Source organism: Procambarus clarkii, chromosome 63 (genome assembly GCF_040958095.1).
Source record: "Procambarus clarkii isolate CNS0578487 chromosome 63, FALCON_Pclarkii_2.0, whole genome shotgun sequence".
NCBI classification, from domain to species: domain Eukaryota; kingdom Metazoa; phylum Arthropoda; class Malacostraca; order Decapoda; family Cambaridae; genus Procambarus; species Procambarus clarkii.
Genome location: NC_091212.1, coordinates 6,682,004 through 6,703,654, shown reverse-complemented (window position 1 = coordinate 6,703,654; position 21,651 = coordinate 6,682,004). Strand labels below are relative to the sequence as shown.

The 21,651-nt window shown below is 51.3% G+C and overlaps 1 protein-coding gene across 3 annotated transcripts in view; it reads right to left on the bottom strand.

The window, feature by feature from the left end:
* The window catches only part of LOC123769680 (protein slit), a 233,043-nt gene that overhangs the window by 100,504 nt on the left and 110,888 nt on the right, over nucleotides 1-21,651 (bottom strand). For 2 of the 3 annotated variants that reach the window (XM_069308672.1, XM_069308673.1), the window contains exon 3: nucleotides 7,232-7,303. The exons of the other annotated variant lie outside the window; for it this stretch is intronic. In XM_069308672.1, coding sequence (XP_069164773.1) covers nucleotides 7,232-7,303 — 72 coding nt within the window. The remainder of the gene's footprint in view (nucleotides 1-7,231; nucleotides 7,304-21,651) is intronic. 3 annotated transcript variants of the gene reach the window in all.

The following is a 21,651-nucleotide window of genomic DNA, read 5'->3' as shown; positions in this document are numbered from 1 at the left end:
AAAGGGGAGAGAAGGGAGGGGGAGAGAAGGGAGGGGAGAGAGGGAAGGAGGGAAGGGAAGGAGAGGGAGAAAAGGGCCTGAGGGGGGGGGGAGGGGGCGTATCCTAGAGAACATAGTGTTTCCCCTACACCTGTCAACAGGTGTAGGGTGTGTGTGGAGAGTTCGAGCCCCGTCTAACAGCGTGGTTGATCAGTCCAGCAACCAGGAGGCCTGGTCGACGACCGGGCCGCGGGGACACTAAGCCCCGGAAGCACCTCAAGGTAGCCTCAAGGTAGGTAGCCCCGTAGAGCAGAGTCTGGCAGAGTCTGGGTTGTGGACTTGTGGAATCAATTACCGCGTAATTACCGCGTAACATAATAGCAGCAGGAGCCCCTTGATTGTTTCAAGCGTAGGTTAGACACATAGATGGATGAGTCTAGGTGGATATAAATAAGAGCTGCCATACGTATGGGGCCTTTATAAGCCTTCTGCTGTTCCCTTGATGCTTAGGTTCTTATGTTCTTCACGCTGTTCTTCAAACAATTCTGTTCAAAAGAATAATTTACGATGAATTTAGTGAGAGTGCACTTAGGCCTCCACAACACACACACACACACACACACACACACACACACACACACACACACACACAATTACCTAATTGGTTGCACAATTACACAATTAGGTGAGTACACACACACACACACACACACACACACACACACACACACACACACACACACACACACACACACACACACACACACACACACACACACACACACGTCTATAAACCACACTGTTGGTTTATAGACTCATTCCTCTCAATGTTTGCTGACGACGCCAAAATTATGAGAAGGATTAAGACAGAGGAGGACAGCTTGAGGCTTCAAGAAGACCTGGACAAGCTGCAGGAATGGTCGAACAAATGGCTGTTAGAGTTTAATCCAAGCAAATGTAATGTAATGAAGATAGGGGTAGGAAGCAGGAGACCAGATACAAGGTATCACTTGGGAGATGAAATACTTCAAGAGTCCGAGAGAGAGAAAGACCTGGGGGTTGATATCACGCCAGACCTGTCCCCTGATGATCATATCAAGAGGATAACAGCAGCAGCATATGCCAGGTTGGCCAACATAAGAACGGCCTTTAGAAACTTGTGTAAGGAATCTTTCAGAACATTATATACCACATATGTCAGACCAATCCTGGAGTATGCGGCACCAGCATGGAGTCCATATCTAGTCAAGGATAAGACTAAACTGGAAAAGGTTCAAAGGTTTGCCACCAGACTAGTACCCGAGCTGAGAGGTATGAGCTACGAGGAGAGACTACGGGAATTAAACCTCACTTCGTTGGAAGACAGAAGAGTTAGGGGGGACATGATCACCACATTCAAGATCCTCAAGGGAATTGACAGGGTTGATAAAGACAGGCTGTTTAACACAAGGGGCACACGCACTAGGGGACACAGGTGGAAACTGAGTGCCCAAATGAGCCACAGAGATATTAGAAAGAACTTTTTTAGTGTCAGAGTGGTTGACAAATGGAATGCATTAGGAAGTGATGTGGTGGAGGCTGACTCCATACACAGTTTCAAGTGTAGATATGATAGAGCCCAATTGGCTCAGGAACCTGTACACCTGTTGATTGACAGTTGAGAGGCGGGACCAAAGAGCCAGAGCTCAACCCCCGGAAGCACAACTAGGTGAGTACAACTAGGTGAGCACACACACACACACACACACACACACACACACACACACACACACACACACACACACACACACACACACACGATCTAACAGAGGAGGTAAGCTTAAGAAACAACAAAACTAGAAAAGGTCCAAATATATACAACAAGGCCGGTTCCCGAGCTAAGGGGACTGAGCTATAAAGACTGACAGAAGCACCCCTCACTGTGCTTAACCCGAACAAATTCGAGTTAAACTTCAAGAATACCTGGACAAACTGAAGGAATGGTCCAACAAATGGTCGTTAGAGTTGAACCCGAACAAATGTAATGTAATGAAGATAGGTGTAGGGAGCAGGAGGCCAGATACAAGGTATCATGTAGGAGATAAAAATTCTTCGAAAATCCGAGAAAGGAAGGAAGATGGTAGACATAATAACGACATACGACATACTAAGAGAGATTGACAAGATATGTAAAGCAATGTTCATCTTAAGAAACAGAAGAACGCGAATCAGGAACAGGGGACGAGTCACATGGATGCCAGAATGAACTTGTTCACTCCCAGAGTCGTAAACAGACTAGTTGAAGAAGATGATGTTGAAGCCATTTTGATACACAACTCTATACGTAAATATGCTTAGAAAAATCGAGTGAAAAAACCGTCACTACACTGAACCAATGATGGTCGAAAGGCGGGGCTTGGGAGCAGTTGCTCAACCATGCAAGCTCAACTAGATGAGACCCATTAGGTTAGCACACACAACAACCTACAGGAGTAGAAGGCCAAGATACAAGATATGGAAGTCGAAAGCCTTCAAGAATCAGGAGGAGAGGAAGATCTGAGGGTTGATATCCCACCAGACCTGTCCCCTGAAGCTCATATCAAGAAGATAACATCAGCGGCGTTAGGCTAAGTTGGCCAACATAACAACTGTCTTTAGAAACTTGTCTGTAAGGAACCATTTGGAAACTTGTGTGTAAAGAACCATTCAGAACCTTGTATACCACATATGTCAGACCAATCTTAGAAAATGCAGCTCCGGCGTGGAGTACGTATCTAGTCAAGCGTAAGACTAGATTTTAAACGGTTCAAAGGTCTGCCATACCCGGGCTGAGGGGTATGAGCTACGCGGAGAGACTACGGGAACTGAACTTCACGTCCTTAAAGGAGAGAAGAGTTAGGTGAGACATGATCACCATTATTACAAATTATTTTAGTGTAGCAAAATAATAATTGTAATTATGTAATTAAATTATGTAATTGTAATTAAAATATTGTAATTATGTTAGAAGAGAGAGAGAGAGAGAGAGAGAGAGAGAGAGAGAGAGAGTGTGTGTGTGTGTGTGTGTGTTTGTTACACTCCGTCTTACACACCAACCATTATTGATCTCTGCGTCTCAAGTGTCGAGGATATGACGCTGTTGACCACTTAATATATTCTCCGATCAAAAATGCAAGAGTACAAACAGTCCAGTATTGACCAAGACGCATATGGCCAGGGGCGCCCCTCCCTCTCCCTGGCCAGGGGCGCCCCTCCCTCTCCCTGGCCAGGGGAGCCCCTCTCCCTCCCTGGCCAGGGGCGCCCCTCTCTCTCTCTCCCTGGCCAGGGGCGCCCCTCCATCTCCCTGGCCAGGGGAGCCCCTCTCCCTCCCTGGCCAGGGGCGCCCCTCTCTCTCTCTCCCTGGCCAGGGGAACCCCTCTCCCTCCCTGGCCAGGGGCGCCCCTCTCTCTCTCTCCCTGGCCAGGGGCGCCCCTCTCTCTCTCTCCCTGGCCAGGGGCGCCCCTCTCCCTCCCTGGCCAGGGGCGCCCCCCCCCTGGCCAGGACCTCGTGTGAGTTAATTCCCCCCTCCCCCCCCCCAACACACATATAATATACGATATACAATATACAATATTCCGGGCAAAAATGGAGAGCAGAGCAAGAGTTACGGCGAGAATATTAACACCCAGCGGCTCTAATTTCGCCTGGTGAATTAGTGAGCGGGCGGGGAGTTACGGCCCCCTGGCGGTAAGTCCACGAGTGAACGGGCTCACGGAATCAATTGTCCAGCTGGTCGTAAGTGTGCGCTGGACTTAACGTCCTGCATGGTTTTGTCCGGGGCCACACCTGTCACCACTTCTCTAATTCAGGCACTATAACATGTATGTATATGTATATGTATATATATATATATATATATATATATATATATATATATATATATATATATATATATATATATATATACATATATATATATATATATATATATATATATATATATATATATATACACACGACTACTCTTGCGCCTTTTACACCTATTCTCTCACCCGTGTTCATCTACTCGGTGGAGCACTGTAGCGCACTGTGATACCTGGTTGATACCTGGTTGATGGGGTTCTGGGAGTTCTTCTACTCCCCAAGCCCGGCCCGAGGCCAGGCTTGACTTGTGAGAGTTTGGTCCACCAGGCTGTTGCTTGGAGCGGCCCGCAGGCCCACATACCCACCACAGCCCGGCTGATCCAGAACTTCTCTTAGAAAACCGTCCAGTTTTCTCTTGAAGATGTCCACGGTTGTTCCGGCAATATTTCTTATGCTCGCTGGTAGGACGTTGAACAACCGCGTTCCTCTGATGTTTATACAGTGTTCTCTGATTGTGCCTATGGCACCTCTGCTCTTCACTGCTTCTATTCTGCATTTTCTTCCATATCGTTCACTCCAGTATGTTGTTTTTTACTGTGTAGATTTGGGTCCTGGCCCTCCAGTATCTTCCAGATGTATATTATTTGGTATCTCTCTCGTCTCCTTTTTCTAGTGAGTACATTTGGAGGGCTTTGAGGCGATCCCAATAATTTAGGTGCTTTATCTCGTCTATGCGTGCCGTATATGTTCTCTATATTCCTTCTATTTCAGCAATCTCTCCTGCTCTGAAGGGGGAAGTGAGTACTGAGCAGTACTCAAGACGGGACAACACAAGTGACTTGAAGAGTACAACCATTGTGATGGGATCTCTGGACTTGAAGGTTCTCGTAATCCATCCGATAATTTTTATGGCTGACGCGATATTTGCTTGTTTATGCTCCCTAAACGTTAGGTCGTCAGACATTATTATTCCCAAATCCTTGACATGCTGTTTTTCTACTATAGGCAAATTCGATTGTGTTTTGTACCCTGTATTATGTTTCAGATCCTCATTTTTGCCGTACCTGAGTACCTGGAATTTATCACTGTTAAACATCATGTTATTTTCTGCTACCCAATCGGAAATTTTGTTGATATCTGCTTGTAATTTTTCAATGCCTTCAGCAGAGGTAATTTTCATGCTGATTTTTGTGTCATCTGCAAAGGATGACACGAAGCTGTGGCTTGTATTTTTGTCTATATCTGATATGAGAATAAGGAACAGCAGTGGTGCAAGGACTGTACCTTGAGGTACAGAGCTTTTAACTGCGCTTGGACTCGATTTTATTTGATTGACCGTTACTCTTTGTGTTCTGTTCGACAGGAAATTGAGTATCCAGCGTCCTACTTTACCAGTTTTTCCCATTAACCTCATTTTGTGTGCTATCACTCCATGGTCACATTTGTTGAATGCCTTTGCAAAGCCTGTGTATACAACATCTGCATTTTGCTTTACTTCTCTCTCTCTCTCTCTCTCTCTCTCTCTCTCTCTCTCTCTCTCTCTCTCTCTCTCTCTCTCTCTCTCTCTCCCTCCCTCCCTCCCCCCTCCCCCCTCACCACCACAACCATTACAACTCTCACCACAACCCCCACCACAACCATCACCACCACAACCCACACCTCAGCCACCACAACCACCACAACCCCCACCACCACCACCACCCCCCACCACCCCCACCACCACAACCCCCACCACCACCACCCCCCACCACCCCCACCACCACAACCCCCACCACCACCACAACCACCCTTCACTCTGAATCCTTCTATCCTCGTCAGACCCAAACATCCAACTTTAAGTTGCTTCAATTTAGTGAGCGTTCTTCAGACGCTAACATAAACACACACAAACTTGAGATATTTGCTACAACTTAAGTTACGTCTTACGAAGTTATTTTAGTTTGAGATATGAGGATTAAGTGCTCGTTGTTGCCCCCAGATGGCGCTGATAACAATGCACGAGGGTAGGCATTGTTTAACGAGCTCCGTCCAGCCCATTGGTGTCCACGCCTCGTTACCAAGGCAGGGGTACTGGGCATGTCTGCCCCCTGCCCACCGGGCATGACCCTGAATAGCATTTAGGCACGTAGCACTTCTACATGACCCAAAGTCAAGCCTGGCCTCGGGCCGGGCTTGGGGGAGCAGAAGAACTCCCAGAACCTCATCAAGCAGAAACACTGTGAAGGGTTATGTCCCTTATGTGTAGTGGAAGCGTGTTGAACAGTCTCGGGCCTCTGATGTTGATAGAGTTCTGCATATCCTGCCATGCCTCTTGGTCTCATGTGGTGTTATTTATGTATGCAGGTTCTGACCAGCCCTTCTATTATTTTCCATGTGTAAATTATTATGTATCTCTCCCGCCTGCGCTCAAGAGAATAAAGATGTGCCTGAGGCACAAATAAAAAGGATATCGACAGTAGCGTACTCTACACTGGCAAAACTTAGAACATCATTCAGAAACCTAAGTAAGATGGCTTTTAGGGCGCTTTACACTACCTGCGTAAGACCAGTCTTAGAGTATGCCGCGCCATCATGGAGTCCCCACCTGAAGAAACACATAAGGAAACTGGAAAAGGTTTAGAAGTTTGCGACGAGGCTCGTCTCAGCGTTACGAGGGATGGGGTATGAAGAGTCATTACTGTAAACAACCGATGGCTTGAAAGGTGGGTTCCAAGAGTCAGTGCTCGATCCTGCATGTTGTTGTTTAAGATTCAGCTACTGGGAACTAAAAGTTCCAAGTAGCACGGGATATGGTGAGCCCGTGATGGACTTACCTGACACAGGAGCGGGACTGTAAACTGTCGATCCTGCAGACACAAATAGGTGAGTACACGCACAACAGTCTGGGACGAGGAAGACAGCAATAGGAACTCTTGAACAAAGGAGACAAAGCCAAGTTGATACACTCAAACGTCGGCCTCGAGGACTACACAACGACCACACGAGAGAGAGAGAGAGAGAGAGAGAGAGAGAGAGAGAGAGAGAGAGAGAGAGAGAGAGAGAGAGAGAGAGAGAGAGAGAGAGAGAGAGAGAGACAGACAGAGAGACAGAGAGAGAGAGACAGACAGATAGAGAGAGAGAGACAGACAGACAGATAGAGAGAGAGAGAGAGAGAGAGAGAGAGAGAGAGAGAGAGAGAGAGAGAGAGAGAGAGAGAGAGAGAGAGAGAGAGAGAGAGAGAGAGAGAGAGACAGAGAGAGACAGACAGACAGATAGAGAGAGAGAGAGAGAGACAGAGAGAGTGTAAGACAGCACCACCAATGGTCTTGTCAGATAACAGAGGTGCCACCAACGCTCTTGTAAGATAACAGAGGTGCCACCAATGCTCCTGTAAGATAACAGAGGTGCCACCAACGCTCCTATAAGATAACAGAGGTGCAGGGATACTCACACGCGTCTCAGCTTCCTGAAGGGCGCGAAGGCTCGACTGGGCACCTCTGTGATCTGATTCTGTTCCAGCCGCCTGTTGTGGGGGGGAGACGACGGTCAGTGGTGGTGGTGGTGGTGGTGAGGGGTGGTTGTGGTGGTGAGGGGGGTGGTGGTGGTGGTGGTGGTTGTGGTGGTGAGGGGGGTGGTGGTGGTGGTGGTGGTTGTGGTGGTGAGGGGGGTGGTGGTGGTGGTGGTGGTTGTGGTGGTGAGGGGGGTGGTGGTGAGGGGGGGTGGTGGTGGTTGTGGTGGTGGTGGTGGTGAGGGGGGTGGTGGTGGTGGTGAGGGTGGTGGTGGTGGTGGTGAGTGGGGTGGTGGTGGTGGTGGTAAGGGGGTGGTGGTGGTGAGGGGGTGGTGGTGGTGAGGGGTGGTGGTGGTGAGGGGGTGGTGGTGGTGGTGATGGTGAGGGGGTGGTGGTGGTGATGGTGAGGGGGTGGTGGTGGTGAGGGGGGGGGTGGTGGTGAGGGGGTGGTGGTGGTGGTGGTGAGGGGGTGGTGGTGGTGAGGGGGGGTGGTGGTGAGGGGGTGGTGGTGGTGAGGAGGGGGGTGGTGGTGAGGGGGGGTTGGTGGTGAGGGGGTGGTGGTGGTGAGGGGGGTGGTGGTGGTGGTGAGGGGGTGGTGGTGGTGGTGAGGGGGTGGTGGTGGTGAGAGGGGGCGTGGTGGTAGTGAGGGAGGTGGTGGTGGTGAGGGAGGTGGTGGTTGTGGTGATGGTGAGGTCGGGATGGTGGTGGTGAGGGGGGTGGTGGTGGTGAGGGTGGTGGTGGTGGTGGTGAGGGGGTGGTAGTGGTGGTGATGGTCAGGGGGTGGTGGTGATGGTGAGGGGGTGGTGGTGGTGGTGAGGGGGTGGTGGTGGTAAGGGGATGGTGGTGGTGGTGAGTGGGGGGGTGGTGGTGGTGGTGAGGGGGGTGGTGGTGGTGGTGAGGGGGGTGGTGGTGGTGGTGAGGGGGTGGTGGTAATGGTGGCGAGGGGGTGGTGGTGATGAGGGTGATGAGGGTGGTGAGGGTGGTGGTGGTGAGGGTGGTGAGGGTGGTGGTGGTGGTGGTGGTGGTGGTGAGGGTGGTGGTGGTGAGGGTGGTGAGGGAGGTGGTGGTGGTGGTGAGGGGGGTAGTGGTGGTAATGGTGAGGGGGTGGTGGTGAGGGGGTGGTGGTGGTGAGGGGGTGGTGGTGGTGAGGGGGTGGTGGTGGTGGTAATTGTAGTGAGGGGGTGGTGGTGAGGGGGGTGGTGAGGGGGGTGGTGAGGGTGGTGGTGGTGGTGAGGGAGGTTGTGAGGGGGGTGGTGGTTGTGAGGGGGGTGGTGGTGGTGGAAGTAGGGGGGATGTGGTTGGTAGCATACATATAATATATATATATTTTGATGGTGGAACAATACAGTATAATTGTAAATAATATATAGTGATGGATGGTGACATTATGGTGAACAATATATATGGTGATGGATGGTGATTACAATGAACAATATAATTATGTATGGTGACTACTATAGTGAACAATATAGTGATGAATGGTGACAATATGGTGAACAATATATATGGTGATTACAATGAACAATATAATTATGTATGGTGACTACACGGGGTGAACAATATGGTGATGGATGGTGACTACAGGTCTGGTGAGGAGAGCTTACAGTGAAGAAGACGTGAGGCAGGAGCCCTGAGGCAGGGGCACCCAGAGCCGGAGCCCTACACCAAGAGTACACACACACACACACACACACACACACACACACACACACACACACACACACACACACACTAGTGTACTATCATGTGTACAACTAGTGTACAGGAATCTGTTCACCAGTTGATTGACAGTTGAGAGGCGGGACCAAAGAGCCAAAGCTCAACCCCCCCGCAAGCACAAATAGGTGAGTACTGGTGTGTGTGTGTGTGTGTGTGTGTGTGTGTGTGTGTGTGTGTGTGTGTGTGTGTGTGTGTGTGTGTGTGTGTGTGTGTGTGTGTGTACACTCCCCGGACCAATTACACACTACTAACCAGCTCCGTAAAGACTCATCAGTAAGAGTCATCAGAGATAGTGATGACCTTTGACCTCACGGCCTCTAAGGCCGTCCTCATCGCGAAAAAAAAATGTCACCTTGTTTGTTGCTGTTTAAGATTCGCTACTTGTAACAAAAAGTTCCAAGTAGCACGGGCTATGGTGAGCCCGTTGTGGACTTAAATGTCCCCAAACACATCTTCGTAACGGCCCGTCCTGTGCTGCCACAGTGTCTCTACTCCATTGTTACACCAAGATCCAATTAATTATAAGAATGGGTGCTACCTCATACCTCATTTACTACCCCTAAACTACCTACTAAAAGGGGTAGAACCCCTTTTCTCTTTTTTTTTTTATAGAAAATGAAACAGCCTACCTGATATGTTAACCAGACCCCACATTAGAAAGTGAAGGGACGACGACGTTTCGGTCCGTCCTGGACCATTCTCAAGTCGATTGTGAATGGTCCAGGATGGACCGAAACGTCGTCGTCCCTTCACTTTCTAGTGTGTGGTCTGGTCAACATATTTCAGCCACGTTATTGTGACTCCTCGGCAGCCTACCTGATATAAACTAAACAAACCTTTTGACATTTTTTCTATTTTCAAATTTTCCCATTTTCTTTAATTAAACAAAAAATGCTTTGCAACATTGCAGCAGTCACCCCTTTACATCCCCGCATCATTAGCATCTTTTAAACAAAATTTCACTGATATTCACCGTGGGAGGCGTCCGAGAACTTGCGAGAACCACGTGGTTTTCTCGTTAACCGAGCGGAAGCTCGTCAATCGAGACAAATTTTCTGTGAGTGGCTCACTCGTCACCTGAAATGTTCGAAGATGGAGCCGCTCGTAACCCGAGGTTCCTCTGAATTATGAAGTACTGAACAGTATGCTATAAGACATACAGTGAAGATACAGCTCTTCACTGAATGTTATTATTTGGGTATTCTCTTTATTTGCACATAAGAGATTCCTTACTTCTGGCTATATTTCATATGAAAAATTTAAAATTATCTATTTTGGTTCTGTTTTGTTCAAAATATCCTCTCAATCTGAGGCTAAATGTTAACTGTGCCCAATCCAAAATAAGGGTAGATATGTGATTATTTCCCCCCCCCCCCCCCCCAAAAAAAAAATACTTTTGAATACCTACAGATCTTTATTTGATAATAAAAACAAATAATTTATAATAAATAAAAAATAAATAATTTTTTTCTTAGTAAGGTTGCACGTTGAGGGTTCACGACTGTACATCTTTGAAAACAAATAACAAATTCTATATCAAATATAACCCCTTAAGTTACAAAAATATCACATTGATTTTTGTAAGAAAATGCTCAGAATCATGGAAAAAATATATGTAATATTTATTCTAATGGGTTTCTATTACTAAGCCAACCCAAGTCACAAAACTCCCATCATGAGGATGATTACAGCACTTATTTAGTAACCCTAAACAAATGGGCAGAGTTTCTTTCACCCCTGATGCTCCTTATTCACCTGGCAGTAACTAGGTACCTGGGAGTTAGATAGCTGCTACGGGCTGCTTCCTGGGGATGTGTAACATAAAGGAGGCCTGGTCGAGGACCGGGCCGCGGGGACGCTAAGCCCCGAAATCATTTCAAGATAACCTCAAGATACCCCGACCCCAACCTAGGCTCAGACTAGACTCGTCCAAGCGGCCACCGACCCAAACACAGTCTCAGGCTAGGCTCGTCCAAACGGCCACCAACCCAAACACAGTCTCAGGCTAGGCTCGTCCAAGCGGCCACCGACCCAAACACAGTCTCAGGCTAGGTTCGTCCAAGCGGCTACCGACCCCAACCCAGGCTCAGGCTAGGCTCGTCCAAGCGGCCACCGGCCCCAACACAGCCTCAGGCTAGGCTCGTCCAAGCAGCCACCGATCCCAACCCAGTCTCAGGCTAGGCTCGTCCAAGCGGCCACCGATCCCAGAGACGCAATAACTAACTGAAATATTTATTAAAATCGGATTGTTCTCAAATATAATTTGAGAACAATCGGTTGTTGTCGTTGTTTAAGATTCGCTACTTGGAACAAAAAGTTCCAAGTAGCACGGGCTATGGTGAGCCCGTAGTGGAAACGACGTTGAAGTGTTCGGTTCCGTTGACAAGTGTCCTCACCTGCAGGTCGTGGGTGAAGCATTCACAGGTGCTACAGGAGCAGGGGTCGTGAGCTAAATACTGTTCCAGAAATGAACCGAAAATATTCAGTTGTGAATTGTGTGTAAACTGTTTTTCCATTCACAAATAGAAGTTTTTTGGGGGCTTAATGAGCATTCGGCCTTTGTTTATGAGGACGATATGCGTCTTCCTGTGCTTCCTATAGCACAGCTAGTGTTGACCCCCGTGAGTGACCCCTGGGGGACCCCTGGGGGACCCCTGTGGGACCCCTGGGGGACCCCTGGGTGACCCCTGGGTGACCCCTGGGGGACCCCTGGGTGACCCCAGAGTTACAGGTGATCAACACCAACGGCGAGCCGGCAACACCTAACCTGTGCTCCTAACCTGTTGACGCTGTCGTCCACAGCCTGGGAATCCGGGAGCTTTGACTGACGCTCGACCTTACCGCTCGACCTTACACAAAACTGCTTCAGATGCGACGCTTGTCAAGTGCAGTGACTGTCTGCAACACCTGGAAGGCGACGAGGGAGGGTGGGAATGAAGTAGAGAGAGAGAGAGAGAGAAAGGAGAATAGAAGAAAGGAGAAGGGGGGAGGGGAAGACAAAGAGGTCCAGCAGGGAGCCGTGGGAAGACAGGCAGCTGAAGATGGCATCAGTCAGCCGTGAATACCCACAAATGAAGCATAAACAGGACTCGCCAGGATTACACACAGCTCTGGGAGGAGGCTGAGCAAGGCATAGAAATATCAGAAAACAGGTCAGGACGGGCGACAGATTAAGCGGGTCGGGATGGGTCAAGAGGAACTGAGTCAGGTGTGAGGAGGAGAGGCCAGGTGTGGCTGATATAGTCAGTTATGTTATGACTGTGGGGGGGGGGGAGCGTGGCCTGCCACCCACTGGAGACTAAGGGCGCCGCCACCACCCACTAGAGACTGCCCAAGTACAGAGTCCACCCCACTACCACACAGTTGTGCTGTGTGGTAGCGGGGTGGACGTACTCGTGGACGTATTATCCACGAGTATCACCAACAGCCACACAACACATTAATGACAATGCTCCGTGTTAGGGTTTCAGAGGGTGTCCACACGTGGCTGGAACACCATTCCCCAGCACCAACGTAGGCTCGGCTACCACCAATGCTCTCTACACTGGACCAAAACGTGCCAAATCCTCTGTCTAAACAGACGAATTACACTAGCTCCTCCTCGAACTTGGACCTGTTAATATACACCAGTCTACAGGTGGAGTCATAGGTGGCACAAGGTGAAGGACATCACTAACACAAGCTACCTGACCTTGAGGTGTTTTCGAGGCTTAGCGACCCCGCGGCCCGGTCCTCGACCAAGCCTCCTAGTTGCTGGACTGGTCAACCAGGCTGTTGGTTGAGATACCGACCGAGTTCGAATTCTGGGTAGGGAGGGTTATCTTGAGATCTTGAGGTTATCTTGAGATGATTTCGGGGCTTTAGTGTCCCCGAGGCCCGGTCCTCGACCAGGCCTCCACCCCCAGGAAGCAGCCCGTGACAGCTGACTAACACCCAGGTACCTATTTTTACTGCTAGGTAACAGGGGCATAGGGTGAAAGAAACTCTGCCCATTGTTTCTCGCCGGCGCCCGGGATCGACCCCGGGACCACAGGATCACAAGTCCAGCGTGATGTCCGCTCGGCCGACCGGCTCCCTAATAAGGGTTATAATAGATCCATCATTATTTACTGTCCACTCTTCAAACAGAATTGGTTGCCATGATCGTGGCACTCGAGCGCGTATATGAGTCCAAAGTTGACAGGCTAATTGTAAGTGACTCCTTGTCATCCTTGACTGCCCACAGCTCCCCAAGGCATAACTGTGACGTGCTTATCTCTGAAGCTAGACATAGATATAGTGAAATAATCAATGATGGAGTCAGAGTCTGTCTCCTGTGGATTCCTTCCCATATTGATCTCCGAATGCATGATATCTAGAGCATACGTGATGCATACCTGGAGAGGGTTCTGGGAGTTCTTCTACTCCCCGAGCCCGGCCTGAGGCCAGGCTCGACTGGTGATAACTTGGTCCAACAGGATGTTGTTTAGAGCGGCCCGCAAGCTCACATATCCACTACAGCCCGGTTGGTCCGGCACTTCTTGCAAGAACTTATGTAAGTGCCTCTTGAATACCTCCGCCATTGTTCCGGCAATATTTTTTAATGCTTGCTGGGAGGGTGTTGAACAGCTGTGGACCTCTGATCAGATATTGCTCTCTCCCACCAGCACTCTCCCCTCCCATCTCCCACCAGCACTCTCCCCTCCCATCTCCCACCAGCACTCTCCCCTCCCATCTCCCACCAGCCCCCCCCTCCCATCTCCCACCAGCCTTCTCCCCTCCCATCTCCCACCAGCCCCCTCCCTCCCATCTCCCACCAGCCTCCTCCCCTCCCATCTCCCACCAGCCTTCTCCCCTCCCATCTCCCACCAGCACTCTCCCCTCCCATCTCCCACCAGCCTTCTCCCCTCCCATCTCCCACCAGCACTCTCCCCTCCCATCTCCCACCAGCACTCTCCCCTCCCATCTCCCACCAGCCCCCCCTCCCCTCCCATCTCCCACCAGCCTCCTCCCTCCCATCTCCCACCAGCCTTCTCCCCTCCCATCTCCCACCAGCCTTCTCCCCTCCCATCTCCCACCAGCCTTCTCCCCTCCCATCTCCCACCAGCCCCCCCCTCCCATCTCCCACCAGCCTTCTCCCTCCCATCTCCCACCAGCCTTCTCCCCTCCCATCTCCCACCAGCCCCCCCCTCCCATCTCCCACCAGCCTCCTCCCTCCCATCTCCCACCAGCCTCCTCCCTCCCATCTCCCACCAGCCTCCTCCCCTCCCATCTCCCACCAGCCTTCTCCCCTCCCATCTCCCACCAGCCCCCCCCCTCCCATCTCCCACCAGCCCCCTCCCTCCCATCTCCCACCAGCCTCCTCCCCTCCCATCTCCCACCAGCCTCCTCCCTCCCATCTCCCACCAGCCTTCTCCCCTCCCATCTCCCACCAGCCTTCTCCCCTCCCATCTCCCACCAGCCTTCTCCCCTCCCATCTCCCACCAGCCTTCTCCCCTCCCATCTCCCACCAGCCTTCTCCCCTCCCATCTCCCACCAGCCTTCTCCCCTCCCATCTCCCACCAGCCCCCCCCCTCCCATCTCCCACCAGCCTTCTCCCTCCCATCTCCCACCAGCCTTCTCCCCTCCCATCTCCCACCAGCCCCCCCCCCTCCCATCTCCCACCAGCCTCCTCCCTCCCATCTCCCACCAGCACTCTCCCCTCCCATCTCCCACCAGCCTCCTCCCCTCCCATCTCCCACCAGCACTCTCCCCTCCCATCTCCCACCAGCCTTCTCCCCTCCCATCTCCCACCAGCCCCCCCCCTCCCATCTCCCACCAGCCTCCTCCCTCCCATCTCCCACCAGCCTCCTCCCCTCCCATCTCCCACCAGCCTCCTCCCCTCCCAACTCCCACCAGCCTCCTCCCCTCCCATCTCCCACCAGCCCCCCCCCCCTCCCATCTCCCACCAGCCTCCTCCCTCCCATCTCCCACCAGCCTCCTCCCCTCCCATCTCCTACCAGCCTCCTCCCCTCCCATCTCCTACCAGCCTCCTCCCCTCCCATCTCCCACCAGCCTCCTCCCCTCCCATCTCCTACCAGCCTCCTCCCCTCCCATCTCCCACCAGCCTCCTCCCTCCCATCTCCCACCAGCCTCCTCCCCTCCCATCTCCTACCAGCCTCCTCCCCTCCCATCTCCCACCAGCCTCCTCCCCTCCCATCTCCTACCAGCCTCCTCCCCTCCCATCTCCCACCAGCACTCTCCCCTCCCATCTCCCACCAGCCTCCTCCCTCCCATCTCCCACCAGCCTCCTCCCCTCCCATCTCCTACCAGCCTCCTCCCCTCCCATCTCCTACCAGCCTCCTCCCCTCCCATCTCCCACCAGCACTCTCCCCTCCCATCTCCCACCAGCCTTCTCCCCTCCCATCTCCCACCAGCCCCCCCCCTCCCATCTCCCACCAGCCTCCTCCCTCCCATCTCCCACCAGCCTCCTCCTCTCCCATCTCCCACCAGCCTCCTCCCCTCCCATCTCCCACCAGCCTCCTCCTCTCCCATCTCCCACCAGCCTCCTCCCCTCCCATCTCCCACCAGCCTCCTCCCTCCCATCTCCCACCAGCCTTCTCCCCTCCCATCTCCCACCAGCCCCCCCCTCCCATCTCCCACCAGCCTCCTCCCCTCCCATCTCCCACCAGCCTCCTCCTCTCCCATCTCCCACCAGCCTCCTCCCCTCCCATCTCCCACCAGCCTTCTCCCCTCCCATCTCCCACCAGCCCCCCCCCTCCCATCTCCCACCAGCCTCCTCCCTCCCATCTCCCACCAGCCCCCCCCCCCTCCCATCTCCCACCAGCCTCCTCCCTCCCATCTCCCACCAGCCCCCCCCCCTCCCATCTCCCACCAGCCTTCTCCCCTCCCATCTCCCACCAGCCCCCCCCCCTCCCATCTCCCACCAGCCTCCTCCCTCCCATCTCCCACCAGCCTCCTCCCCTCCCATCTCCCACCAGCCTCCTCCCCTCCCATCTCCCACCAGCCCCCCCCTCCCATCTCCCACCAGCCTTCTCCCCTCCCATCTCCCACCAGCCTCCTCCCCCCTCCCATCTCCCACCAGCCCCCCCTCCCCTCCCATCTCCCACCAGCCTCCTCCCCTCCCAACTCCCACCAGCCTCCTCCCCTCCCATCTCCCACCAGCCTCCTCCCTCCCATCTCCCACCAGCCTCCTCCCTCCCATCTCCCACCAGCCTCCTCCCCTCCCATCTCCCACCAGCCCCCCCTCCCCTCCCATCTCCCACCAGCTCCCCCTCCCCTCCCATCTCCCACCAGCCTCCTCCTCTCCCATCTCCCACCAGCCTCCTCCCCTCCCAACTCCCACCAGCCTCCTCCCCCTCCCATCTCCCACCAGCCTCCTCCTCTCCCATCTCCCACCAGCCTCCTCCCCTCCCATCTCCCACCAGCCCCCCCCCCTCCCATCTCCCACCAGCCCCCCCTCCCCTCCCATCTCCCACCAGCCTTCTCCCCTCCCATCTCCCACCAGCCCCCCCCTCCCATCTCCCACCAGCCTCCTCCCTCCCATCTCCCACCAGCCTCCTCCCCTCCCATCTCCCACCAGCCTCCTCCCCTCCCATCTCCCACCAGCCTCCTCCCCTCCCATCTCCCACCAGCCTCCTCCCCTCCCATCTCCCACCAGCCTCCTCCCCTCCCATCTCCCACCAGCCCCCCCTCCCCTCCCATCTCCCACCAGCCTTCTCCCCTCCCATCTCCCACCAGCCCCCCCCTCCCATCTCCCACCAGCCTCCTCCCTCCCATCTCCCACCAGCCTCCTCCCCTCCCATCTCCCACCAGCCTCCTCCCCTCCCATCTCCCACCAGCCTCCTCCCCTCCCATCTCCCACCAGCCCCCCCTCCCCTCCCATCTCCCACCAGCCTTCTCCCCTCCCATCTCCCACCAGCCTCCTCCCCTCCTATCTCCCACTCTGGAAAAGTTGAGCCAGAGTTGTACTGTGTGGTGAATTAAATCTCCAGCCAATGTGGACTGAAAAGAACTTGAGCAAAGATGAAACGTATGTGTTAAAGAAGGTAAGAGGAGGAGGACTTTGGCGTGAGGGAAGACTGCCAGGCGCAGGTCCGGCGAGAGACCCCACCACCACCACTATCACCACCACCACTATCACCACCACCACTATCACCACCACCACTATCACCACCAACCACTGCCACCACCACCACCACCACCACCACCACTATCACCACCACCACTATCACCACTAACCACTGCCACCACCACCACCACCACCACTACCACTATCACCACTAACCACTGCCACCACCACCACTATCACCACCACCACCACCACCACCACTATAACCACTAACCACTGCCACCACCACCACCACCACTATCACCACCACCACTATCACCACTAACCACTGCCACCACCACCACCACCACCACCACCACTATCACCACCAACCACTGCCACCACCACCACCACCACAACAGCGGTAATGGCACAAAGTTTTTTCATAAAGTGAACTAGCGCGAGTCGTAGCCAGAAGCTGTGCTCATGCCGTATACTTGACTGTTACATACGGTCTCCGGGCAAACTTTGTTCATTATCTATATATATATATATATATATATATATATATATATATATATATATATATATATATATATATATATATATATATATATACGTTGTTGAATATGACCAAAAGGGTAAGATTAATGATTCTAACACGAATCTTCTCAATATTTCTTACGTTTTTCTTTACTGTCGGGGGTAATTGAAATATTAACTCTACAAAGTTCATTTTCTCAATTTTTTTTCAAGGAACATATAATCTCCTCTCACAACCAGACCAACACCAGAGAAATCTTAACAAGCAACACAGAAATCATCGGGATACAGTGATAGCAGGAGACTCAACATCAGCGAGGCACTACACATTAAGAAGTCAACACCAGCAATCAACAGCCAATTAATGCATAACTATATTCTACCCACTTCATGACCCCGAACCCACATAGAATCAGCAAGAGAAAATATGAGCCAATAGGTCTTCTATAGTTATTTTCATTCTTATGTTTTCATATCCAATTTATACCCATTGATTCGTGTTCTGTCACCTCATCCAAAAACATTTGTCTTATCACCTCACCCAAAACGAATATAAGCATAAAATGATATGTGTAAACCTGTCTTTGAAAATGTAAGAAGCCCTTGCAAAACGCTTTTAGGCATCAGACCATAAATAAAAAATGAGAAAATAACTTTGGAGAGTTAATATTTCAATTACCCTCGACAGTGAAGAAAAACGTAAGAAATATTGCTCATAATTTTTGCATCGTCCACAAACATTGAGAGGAACAATTCTATACTCTCTGGGAGATCATTTACATATATCAGGAACAGTATAGGGCCAAGAACTGAGCCCTGAGGGGCTCCACTGGTGACGTCTCGCCACTCCGAGACCTCACCCCTCACAGTGACTCGCTGTCTTCTGTTGCTTAGGTACTCCCTTATCCAGTGGAGTACCTTCCCTTTCACTCCTGCCTGCATCTCCAGTTTGTGCACCAGTTTTTTATGTGGTACTGTGTCAAAGTCTTTCTGGCAATCCAGATATATGCAGTCTGTCCAGCCCTCTCTTTCTTGCCTGAATTTTGTTGCCTGGTCATAGAATTCAATCAATCCTGTGAGGCAGGACCTGCCATCCCTGAACCCATGTTGATGTTTTGGTACAAAGTTCTTCCGCTCCAGACGTTCCACTAGTTTTTTACGCACAATCCTCTCCATCACTTTGCATGGTATGCAAGTTAGTGACACTGGCCTGAAGTTCAGTGCCTCCTGTCTATCACCCTTCTTGAATATGTGGACTACATTAGCCGCCTTCCAAGTTTTTGGCAGTTTACCTGTCACCAGTGACTTGTTATACACCATGGAGAGTAGCAGGCACAGTGCTTCTGCTCCTTCCTTCAGTATCCATGGTGAGATTCCATGCGGGCCTGTAGCCTTTGTCACTTTCAACTCTAGCAGATGCTTCCTCACCTCCCCACTGATAATTACAAACTCAATCTAGTGGTGTTTGGTTAGATCTTCACTCTCCATCTCTAGGACTTCCCCTTGCTCTACAGTGAAGACCTCCTGAAATTTCTTATCGAGTTCCTTGCATAACTCCTTGTCGTTTGTAGTGAATTCGTCTGCCCCTATCCTCAGTTTCATTACCTGTTCCTTCACTGATGTGGCTATGCAGTAATTTAGGTTGATTGTGCCTTATTTGCTATGTCATACTCATATTTGTCTTTCTGCCTCTTTTCTCACCCTGACGTATTCATTCCTGCACTCTGGTAACTTTCTCTGCTCACTAGTGTCCTGTTATTTCTGTAGTTTCTTCACGCCCTTTTACTTATTTGCTGTGCAAGCTTATAGCTTTGATTAAACCCAGGGGGTTTCTCATCTGCATTTCATTTTTTTCCTTTTGGACTGCGACGAACTTGTCTGCTGCCTCCTTACACTTCTGCGTGATGTAGTCCATCATGCATTGGGCCGTCTTCCTCCCCCCCCCCACCCCTCTCCCCCGAGCTCTGTTTCCCTTGTTATATCTGTTAGGAATTTTCCTATCTCCTCATATTTTCCCTTTCGGAATGCCAGCCTTTTTTTCTGGGCCCTTCCTTGAGCACATTAGCCCTTCTTCGACCAGATACTCAAACATCAGTGTGTGTGATGTGTGCGTGTGTACTCACCTAGTTGTACTCACCTAGTTGTGCTTGCAGGCGTTGAGCTCTGGCTCTTTGGTCCCGCCTCTCAGCCGTCAATCAACTGGTAGATTGTGTGTACTTACCTAATTGTGCTTGCGGGGGTTGAGCTTTGGCTCTTTGGTCCCGCCTCTCAACTGTCAATCAACTGGTGTACAGATTCCTGAGCCTACTGGGCTCTATCATATCTACATTTGAAACTGTGTATGGAGTCAGCCTCCACCACATCACTTCCTAGTGCATTCCATTTATTAACTACTCTGACACTGAAAAAATTCTTTCTAACGTCTCTGTGGCTCATCTGGGTACTAAGTTTCCACCTGTGTCCCCTTGTTCGTGTCCCACCCGTGCTGAAGAGTTTGTCTTTGTCCACCCTGTCAATTCCCCTGAGAATTTTGTAGGTGGTTATCATGTCTCCCCTTACTCTTCTGTTTTCCAGGGATGTGAGGTTCAGCTCCTTTAGCCTTTCCTCGTAGCTCAATCCTCTCAGTTCCGGGACGAGCCTGGTGGCATACCGCTGAATCTTCTCTAACTTTGTCTTGTGTTTAACTAGGTATGGACTCCAGGCTGGAGCTGCATACTCCAGGATTGGTCTTACATAAGTGGTATACAGGGTTATGAAAGATTCCTTACACAAGTTTCTAAAGGCAGTTCTTATGTTGGCCAGTCTAGCATATGCCGCTGATGATATTCTTTTGATGTGGGCCTCTGGGGACAGGTTCCGGTGTGATATCAACCCCAAATCTTTCTCTCTATTTGACTCTTGCAGAATTTCAGCTCCCAGATGATACCTTGTGTTCAGCCTCCTGCTCCCTTCGCCTAATTTCATTACCTTACACTTTCCTGAGTTGAACTTTAGCAGTCATTTTCTAGACCATTCCTCCAGTTTATCCAGGTCATCCTGTAGTCTCTGTCTATCTTCATCCGTCTTGATTCTTCTCATAATTTTTGCATCATCAGCAAACATTGAGAGGAATGAGTCTATACCCTCCGGAAGATCGTTTACATATATTAGAAACAGGATGAGTCCAAGTACTGAGCCCTATGGGTCTCCGCTGGTGACATCTCGCCACTCTGATGTCTCCCCCCCTCACCGTTACTCGCTGTTTCCTGTTGCTTAAGTACTCCTTTATCCACTGGAGCACCTTCCCTTTTACTCCTGCCTGTTGCTCCAACTTTTTTAACAGCCTTTTATAGGGTACTGTGTCAAAGGCTTTTTGACAGTCCAGGAAAATGCAGTCGGCCCACCCTTCTCTTTCCTGCCTAATTTTCGTTGCCTGGTCATAAAATTCTATTAAACCTGTGAGGCACGATTTACCATCCCTGAACCCATGTTGGTGGTGAGTTACAAAGTTATTTCCCTCCAGATGCTCTACGAGCCTTTTCCTCACGATCTTCTCCATCACCTTGCATGGTATACAAGTTAAGGAAACTGGCCTGTAGTTCAGTGCCTCTTGCCTGTCACCCTTCTTGTATATTGGGACTACATTAGCTGTCTTCCAACTTTCTGGTAAGTCTCCTGTTTCCAGTGACCTGTTATACACCATAGAGAGTGGCACACTTAGGGCTTCTGCATCTTCCTTTAGTATCCATGGTGAGATTCTGTCAGGCCCAACAGCCTTTGTCACATTACATTGTGTGTGTGTGTATATGCGTGAGTAATACGTGAGTATGCATAAGTATGCATGAGTATGCGTGAATGTGCATATGTGTGCGTATGTGCGCGCGTATGTACGCATCCATCCGTCCAAATAAGCTACATAGGCTTACACTCCCCCCGGGAGAGTGCAGCTAGTGCACCAAAAGCGTGCAGCCGGGGTGCGGGCAGGAGCGCTAGGGGGCGCCATCCCTCACACACCACTGCACCTATTCACTCCGGCTGAGAGCCCCCCCCCCCCAGGTCCCCCTGTCATTTTGAGACGACCGTGTAGACCCAC